Here is a 9,449-nt window from a genome sequence, read left to right on the forward strand (position 1 = left end):
AAAAACTCCTGGGTACTTTTAACCCCATGCCTTATGAGGCTACTCTAGAGGGGAGAATGGTGCCTAACCCCAGCAGTTAGGGCCATCATCTTGCCTTCATCGCCCACAGTTTTGGCTCCAGCTGCAGCTCGCATGAAGCGTTGAACGTATTCCTTAAGGGGCTGTCCCTCTTTCTAACGTATCTTGACCAATTGATTCGCCTCAGTGGGGTGTACACGACCCGCATAAAACTGTCCGTAAAACTCTTTTACGAACATCTCCCATGAGACTATACTTGCAGGAGGGAACTTGAAGAACCACTCCTGGGCGGCATCAGAAAGTGTCGCTGGGAAGATCCTGCAGCGAGCATCTTCAGAGACTTTCTAAATGTCCATTTGTATCTCAAACTTGTTGACATGAGATACTGGGTCTCCATACTTATTGGGGGTTTCTGCCACAACAATCCTCTGTATGAAAGGGGTGCCTCTCCTCCGATCGTACTCAATGTGTGATGCCTGCTCCACGACCAGCTGCTGCACAACTTGGTTCAAGGCATCGATTTGAGCCTGAACAACTTTTGGGATTGCTGGGGCCTCTGGTGCCGGGGGAATGTACTCATCATGCCTTTCTCGGCAGTCGTTGAGTACATCCCTCAAGTCATCGTCTCTTCGTCGCTGCTCGCTGGCTCCGAGCCGACTAAAGACGTTATTCTACCTAGGCTGCTCCCCAACGTTACGAATTGCTGGTCGGTCTTCTCTAGGTCGGGGGCTCCTGCCTCCACCTCTCTCTTCATCCCTCCGACCAGCATTTCCTCTGCCTGAGTCGGCTTCATTGTAGCCGTGTCCATCTCTGAACCGTGGCTGGCTATGGTGGGACCGACTATTCCCTCTGTTACCTCCTTGGGCTGGAATTTCTCAAGCGTTAGGGGGAGGTCTGCGTTGGTTGGTGAGTCCCCATGCATTGTCATGCCGTGGGGGGCCCCTGACCGCATAGCCTGTCTCTGAGTTCTTCCTGTTGGCAGAAGGATGCTGCCCCCTGCTCGGTGGATGCGACTCTTCACCCCGTGGGCGTCTAGGGCTGCGGGGCTGTTGCCCGGCCCTATCCTGCCTCGGGCGTGGGGGATTGCCTTAACCAGCCTGAGACGGAGGCTGCGTCTCAGAATCCCTAGGTGGGACATCATCTTGAGGCATAGGTGGCTACTCCGGCCTCTGAGGGCTTATTGGCTGGAGCAGAGGACTAGGATTGGGGCCTCTTTGAGGTGGCCCGTTTGGTGGCTAATCTGGCTGGCGCAGCCTGATTTCTAGCCAGCTGGATGGCTGCTTCAAGGGCTGCCATGGCATTACTCTACCGACGGTCCATCTCTGCCTGCCGCTCACTCAGTTCCTGGCGCTGGCGCTCTATCTCCCTTTGCTGCGACGCCATTATCTTAGCAGCATTCTCTTGATTGGCCCTAAGATTGGCCAACTCATCCTGCAACACCCTCAATGTTGCCTTTAGGGTCTCAGAATCCAACTCCTCCTCATCAAACTCCAAATGAAGTTCGTCTTCAACCACATTTGGGGGAGGAGGCTGGGATGGTGCAGTGGCAACCTGTCCAGTCTTCTTGGTAGTTTTCGCCATCAGATCTTGAGTTCAACTCTCAATGAAAGCACCAGAATGTTGACCCTCGTTTTGGTCAATGACACGGAGTCAAATATACGACACGAAAATAGTACAAAGCTTGATCAAACAATCTGATGGAAAGTAAAGAACACAAGGAATTATAGTGGTTCGGCCCCAGTGATTGGTAATGACCTACGTCCACTTGATGCTATTATTGATATTGAGCCTCAAAGGTGTGATCAAAGAACTAGGGTTCCTGAGTTTCACAAACCTCCGAAGGAGAAAACAATACAAGCGATGGATAATAGTAATGTAATTCGTAAAAAGATCAAAAAACCTCCCCCCTCCCTTGAGTTATTTCTTTTATATTTATAGGCTCAAGGAGAGTTACATGAGTCAATTAGTCATATCTTTCCTTAATAAACGGATCTTCAGGTCATAATGAAGAGATATTCTCGGATATTATTACATCTGTACAGATTTATTCATAAATAAACGGAGTATACGACTAGGCTGATCGTATATAAAACTTGCACTTCGCATATGGAAATATCTCTGGTTGATATGCGAGCAGCATCTCTGCCACGTGTCGAAAATCCTTGCCACGTCATCAAGAGCTGTTTTTTTGGATAAACAGGTATTAAAAGGAAATAATTAAAAATAATAAAGTATTATTTTTAATCTCACAAATTAATATTATTTGTAAAATAATATTTAAAATATTATTTATGAAGTAATATTTAATGGCAAATAAAATTATATTGATACTTTTGTGAAATTAATTTTTTTTATTGAAAATTAATTTAATCATATTTAATTTTGTGGTATAATTGTATAGTGCATAAAATAATATGATAAATGCCCAACAAATGGTATTTTATAGAGATAAAATATCACATGCCCATAGTTCTGCAATTGTTGCCAACCACAATCCCAATGGATTGTGGCCCATGCATAGGCCCAATGTGATTAGGGCTAGGTCTTATTTTGATTGTTAGATTAATATAACATAACATCATGAGAAAAAGACATCAGATGCATTTTCATGTTATATTTTTCCAAGAGAGAAAAATAGAGAATTTTAGTTCTATCTGAATTGTGAGAAGAATACTCTCTCATGTGTTGAGATTCAAAAGTATGTTCTTGAGTATCCTACCAAATAACATAGACATCCACTTGTCTCATTTTCTTTGTGTGAGCCATAGTATGGAAGATGGCTGGTTAAGAGGCTAAGCTATTTGATCTACATGTGTTCTACATCTAGAAAAGGTATTTGTAATTTTCATTTTATTCAGATTCATGTCTCATGAGAAAGATCTCATTCTAGTTATGGTTCCTAGAGTGATTCGTTCTTATGCTTTAATGATTGTTATTATTGCATTGAAATATTATCACATGCTTTCGCTGCATTGTCAATCACGTGATCAAAAACCAACAAAAAGAAAAGAAGGCACACCGGGAGTTGAAGAGCCCAGGTATAAGACAAGGCTAGTTGCTAAAGGATACAATCAGATTCCAGGTATTGTTTACAACGATGTTTATTCTCCTGTTGTCAAGCATAGTTCAATTCACGTCTTACTTGGTATAGTGACACTGCATGACTTTGAGCTTGAGCAGATGGATGTAAAGACTACTTTTCTGCATGGAAATATTGAAGAAGATATTTATATGCAGCAACCAGAGGGCTTTACTATTTCAGGAAAAGAGAACTATGTATGTTTTTTGAAAAATTCACTTTATGGCTTGAAACAATCACCTAGAAAGTGGTACAATGGATTATGAGATACTTGCATGGGTCTATTGATGTTTGTTTTCATTTTGGAAGTACTGGAGATGGAGTTTTGGGATATGTTGATTTTGATTATGCTGGAGTCCTTGATAAAAGAAGATCTCTTACTGGCTATGTTTTCACTGTTGGTGGTTGTGCTATTAGTTTGAAAGCTACTCTTCAGCCTACAGTAGCTTTGTCCTCTACTAAAGTAGAGTATATGGCAATTACATAAGCTTGTAAGGAAGCAGTTTGGTTGAAAGGTTTTTTCAATGAGCTCAATGATGACTCGAAGATGTCCATAGACTTTTGTGATAGTCAAAGTGTTATTTATCTTACAAAAGATTAGATGTTTCATGAGAGGACAAAGCATATTGATGTGTGCTTTCATTTTGTGTGTGATATCATTAATCGTGGAGATTTAGTTGTGAGCAAGATCAACACCTATAATAATCCTACTGATATGATGACCAACTCTTTACCTGTAGCCAACTTTGAGCACTATTTGAACTTGGTTGGTGTTTGTTGAGTTAACCTTTTGGGGCTTTGTGGAAGAGGAGGATTTTGTGTGTGTTGAAATAAATTCTTATTCTGAGTATTAGAATTTGTGTTAAGGTGGAATTTGTTATGTTAGTGACCCAAATTCTAAAGGCCGATCCCAAGAAACTTTATTATTTTAGGGTTTCCCTTTTATGTATACTTTCTGACTCAGATGAATACTCTCTGAGTTGTATTGTTGAAACACTCTTGTATCATTATCTGATATAGTGAATTTCTCTCCTGTGCGTGTGGTTTTTTTCCCTTCGAGGTTTCTATGTAAATTTGTGTGTGATCTTTATTTTTCTGTACATTGTCTATTATTATATTTTCTACATATATATATTGTTGTTTCATTCCACACATACACTCTAGAAGAGTTATAATAAATGTGTTCATGGATAGTTTATTTATATCATGATATTTACAAGTTGTGATTTATAGTGAATAAAAAAGAAAATCATATGAGATATTTGATCACCAAAATTATTGTGTATTTTTGCATGAGGGAGATATAAATACATGTTGCACTCTTTTTTACTTAGTTCAAGTTTTGTCCAATTAAGTTTTCCTGACAAAGTTTTTAATAAGGAAACTATAAGTGTATATTACAGGATTGTTGTAATCATTTCCTTGACAATGAATATTTTTCTACAAGGTTTTTATGCTAGTAAAGTTTTAATGTGACATATTTTGTATAGAAGACATCATGTGGATGTCTAGCTACCTCTTAATTAATATTTACATATTAGTAGGGATGGAAATTTTCCCCACAAGGACGGACCCCTGCGGGTGCCTGCCCCTAATGGGGTAGGGATTCCCGGCTTAAACGGGGAATGGGGCGAGGACGGGGGCCATTTTCTAACACCGAATGTTAAATAGGGTAGGGACAAGGATAGCAATCCCCGCCCCAACCGAGCCTCGTGTAATTTTTTTATTTATTTTATAATATTTTTATTTATTTTACTTGTTCTTTATGTGATTTTGTAGCATATTTGTAACTTTTTAAAGATTTATAATTTTATTTTGGACATATTTAATACTTTGGGTGATTAAAATAGTGTAATATATACTAATTTTAGGTAATCTACCTTTGTTTATTTTATTTTTAAATAAATGGGTACGTGTGGAGATTCTTCGTCCCAACGGGGATTCTCCGTCCAACCCCTAACGAGGAATACGCATATGGGGATTAAAATAGTTAACGGGGATAGGGGCGAGAGGAGTACCCCCGCCAATTACCATCCCCGTTTCTATCCCTACATATTAGTCTTCTTCATTATTACCATAACTTCTATTAGTTCTTAGTAACCTATGTAACTCATGATTTTGTATTCTCTACACTTTATAGATAATCCATAATCTTGTAATTTTACACTTAATAAGATAGAAAAATGCTCTTTATTCTTTGTCTCATATTCATTCTCTATAATATATTTCCACTATGTTTATATTATTATTATTTTATGAAATTGAAATTTACTTTCACATAACAATATGTTTATATTATTATTCATCACTCCTTAATATATTTGTATTTTCACCGCTTAAATTTAAAATTAAATGATATATACTTTCGGCAATATGGAGTACTTCTTGGATGGGTTGGGGGTAGCCGACTTTGTAACAATTTATCGGCTCTATTTTGCTAAGTTTTTTCTTTTGCTTATAACTAAAAGAATAAGATAAGTAACATATGTGACTTATTTTTTTATTTGGATAATTATTACATAAATATATTTCTTTTAATAAAAAATTATTTTTAAAGTGTTTGGATAATAATAATAAAAAAGATTTTTTATCAATAAATTAAAAATTATAGTAATTATTTTAATTTAGAAAATAACTTCATAGAAATCCGAGAAACAAGTCCGAGAAACTAAAATGAAAGGACTTCCAAATTAAAAAGATTTTTTATTTTTTAACCAAACACCTCAAATGACTTTTTTTTTAATTGTAGAAGTTAAAAAAAGAGAGCTTATAGCTTAGCCAACCGGGCCAATATGGTCGTTTTGAGCAAATGTGTCCGTAATTTGGCATCTTGATAACATTTTTTTCTCCCAAACGAGAGGCCTTAAAACGATGTCGTTCTACTCATATGGGTCGGCCACTTCTTTCTGTTTTCTACACCAGTAGTAACATTTGGCTCGATCCAGTTTGGTCCAGAGCCACAGGCATTGGCAAAATCATGCTGTTGCATTGTTGGACAACTTCCACTGCTTCTGCTTCTTCGTCTTTTCAGTCTCACGCTCGTTGGCCTTTCGCCAATCCAAGAAACCCTCACAATGTTGTTTTATCCAAACCATTCTTCTTCTTCCCCAAGTCGAGACCCACAACTCTCAGAGCTCACTTCTTGGACGAAATCCCTCAGCTTTTCCATAATAAGGTCAAGAATTATGCTGGGTATTCCTTATTTTCTTTTAGTTCTTACGTTACAACTTGTTTGGTATGATTTGTGTTTTGTATCTGTACTGAAGTCAAGTTTTTTTTTCCTCTAAAGGTTTTGATAGCAGCTGGTGTTTCTGCGGCAATTGGGCAACTCTCTAAGCCTTTCACCTCTGTGATTCTGTATGGGAAAGAATTTGATATCAAGTCTACTATTCAGGCTGGGGGCTTTCCTTCTACTCATTCCTCTGTAAGGCTTTTTTTTTCTTTTTTTTTTTTCTCACGTAGATATTGTTTGATTTTTGAAGTGGGATTTTTAATGTTTATTGCATCTTTTGATGGATAGGCAGTTGTTGCTGCTGCAACATGCCTTGGTGTTGAAAGGTATGCAGTGCTACTGTCTTTCCATAGGCATATATTTCTTAGTTTGTTTCTGCTGATAAGTTAGATGCTGAAATTTAAAATAAATACAATGTTTATTTATCTGCAGGGGTTTCTCGGATTCACTATTTGGTGCAACGGTTGTTTATGCTGGCCTTATTATGTATGATGCCCAGGTATAAACATCCTAAAATCCTACTCATTTTACTAGCACAAGCTAGCATCGCATGATTTTGTATTGTGATGCATGTTCAATAGTAGAAGAGTAAACCACTTTGATTTTGATGGTATTTTGCGAATTGTTTTATCCTGTCGCAGAATTTAATGGTTGTATATTATTCTTTCCTTCTCAATTTGTGTTCCTTCTTATCATAGATTGATAATTTTTTTAAGGTAGACTCCAACTTAACCCTATAATATTGGGAGACTAGGAAATTATGCTATATGTGTCCCTAGGAAGGAATTGAATCTCAGAACTTGTGGGAGAAATCGCCTGTCTGACCGTTTGAGTATCCTCTGGAAATTCTTAAATTGATAATTTGCATACAAAAGGACCCATACACAAATTAGTTGTGGTCAGTTTTCAGAGGACTTCATATTGAAGAACAAGGTGTCTGTAACAACGCTCGTTCATGACCTTGCTAGGGTGTATTGATGCCTTGCCTTAAGGTTATTTGTTAGAGAGAGGTTTGTCTGTGCACTGTTTACACTGGTGTAATGCAGGATTAGTTGTAAATCTTTGAATAAAATTAAATTGACTCATAAAAAAATACCTAAGGAGTTAAACCCCTTAAATTTTTCATTATTTAGCAACCTTGTTCTTGAGAATTTGTTTTCTTCAGTTAAACCCTTGAGTTTTAAAAATAGTTGCGATTAAGTATTTACTGTTAATTTTGAACCAAATGCTTAGATTTTGAAGAGCAAAGTTGGTAATTATATATATACCATACATCCCAAAATTTCTGAGAAATCATACTGTAGAAAAATTCAAAATTTTCATTAAAAACTAATCATTTTGCAAAACTTTTTCTATACAATTATTAACAGATTGGACTTGATTGTCTTTGATTTAAGATTCAAGAACATGGTTGAAATACACAAACTCATGGACTTGATTGCACACGGCAATAAACTTAAGAGTCATTTGTTGGAAAAAAATTAGATAAATTATCTAATTTTTATATGGGCAAATCATGTCATATCAAAATTTACTGCTTGTTTATCTAATTACTCTACTTTGGAGCAATTTTTTGTTTTTCCTTTCTCTTTATTATGTTATGGAACTCTATTATTTTTAATTTAAATAAAAAAAATCAGATTATGGGGTTCAATAGTGGAAAGGATTCCAAAATTAGAAACTTGTTTGTTAGTTACTCTGATATCGTACATTAAATGCATGCACACACCCTCCTTCTGTGAGTTGGTCAAGTTTCATTTTGGTTGGAATTCTAGTTTAGTTGAAGTAGTTACGCTTTTATCTTTGGAAGTCTTGTTAAGTTGGAGTTGTTTTAACTTATACTAAAATGTTTCAGACTCTTACATCCTATTCATCTCATCTCATGCATAGTATTATTTATCTTTTTTTGATACAATGCGGATTTGATCCCCTCCCTCTCCCACGCTCTCACGCACCTAACCACTTCAACTAGCCTCAAGTGGCATCATCTCATGAATTGTTAAAGTATAAAGCCTGGAGTACTCAGCCAAATGCACTGAAGTGTTAGGTTATACGGCAATATGGGCATTTGTTCTACCAAGTGCACTGTGAAGTGGTTAGGTGATACGGCAATATGGGGATTTGTTCTACTTTTAATGGTGATGGATGAGTTTTCATGTCTTCTCTACTAAGGAGTAGTTTATTACTTATGATTTTTAGTAGCATATTCATGTTTACACATCAAACATTGAACTGGAGTAACTTAGTGCAATGTCATCCTTAATTATACACTTCGAGCTTGGCCAATGATTATTTGATAGATTTTCTATTCATGTTTGAATTTAGTACTATTGTTTCATTGTTTGGATGTTGTTACCTGAACTGAAACTAAGAAGCAGATCCATATTCTTACAGGGTGTTAGAAGAGAAGTAGGGATTCATGCAAGGACACTGAACGAAATCCTAACGGCCAAGTCACGAGAAAACTCTACTAATGCTGGGGACATAGATGGCTTTGATTCTCAACCAGGAACATCGTTGCCCTTGAACTACTTGTCCAATGAATTAAGTTCTTCAACATCAAAATCTAGAAACGCCCTTTTAGTACCAAAGTCGGAGAGCAAGCCTCAGATGCAGAATCCTTCTGGCTTGGCAGATGAAACTGGGGAAGGATTAGAAAGAACTTCTAGCTATTATCCACTAAAAGAATCAATTGGTCATACCGAGATTGAGGTCATAGCTGGTGCTTTACTTGGCTTCTTGGTAAGCCTGGCTGTAGACACCCTTATATGATGCCAAATACTCTTTTATATATCATTTTCATTCTATAGATGTTGTGTAAATTCCTACACCAATACAAGAACAGAATCCAATATATGCTACAAGACAATAAGAATCAAAATAATAAACAGATTAAACAAAATGAAAGTTTAAGAGCTAATCTGCTGGAGAAAAATAGCCAAAGGCAATGGCTAACGATTCCTTCATTAAATCTCCAAGGAATGATACAAATAGAGTTACAAGAGCCTAGCTTTACACAATTACAAATCAGCTCACACTGAGAGGCATTGATCAAACACACAATGCTCTCTTTTACAACCCTCCAAAACTTTCTGTAATGACTTAGAAATTCAGTACCAA

At 37.0% G+C, this 9,449-nt stretch overlaps 1 protein-coding gene across 1 annotated transcript; it reads left to right on the plus strand.

The window, feature by feature from the left end:
- Positions 1-5,969: 5,969 nt before the first annotated feature.
- On the plus strand, positions 5,970-9,138 carry LOC133798638 (uncharacterized). Its single transcript, XM_062237052.1, has 5 exons — positions 5,970-6,272; positions 6,387-6,521; positions 6,618-6,655; positions 6,762-6,828; positions 8,724-9,138. Exons 1-5 carry the CDS (start codon positions 5,985-5,987, stop codon positions 9,099-9,101), a joined length of 906 nt encoding a protein of 301 aa, XP_062093036.1. The 5' UTR covers positions 5,970-5,984; the 3' UTR covers positions 9,102-9,138.
- Positions 9,139-9,449: the final 311 nt, after the last annotated feature.

The sequence above is a fragment of the Humulus lupulus genome, chromosome 8, assembly GCF_963169125.1.
Source record: "Humulus lupulus chromosome 8, drHumLupu1.1, whole genome shotgun sequence".
Classification (NCBI taxonomy): domain Eukaryota; kingdom Viridiplantae; phylum Streptophyta; class Magnoliopsida; order Rosales; family Cannabaceae; genus Humulus; species Humulus lupulus.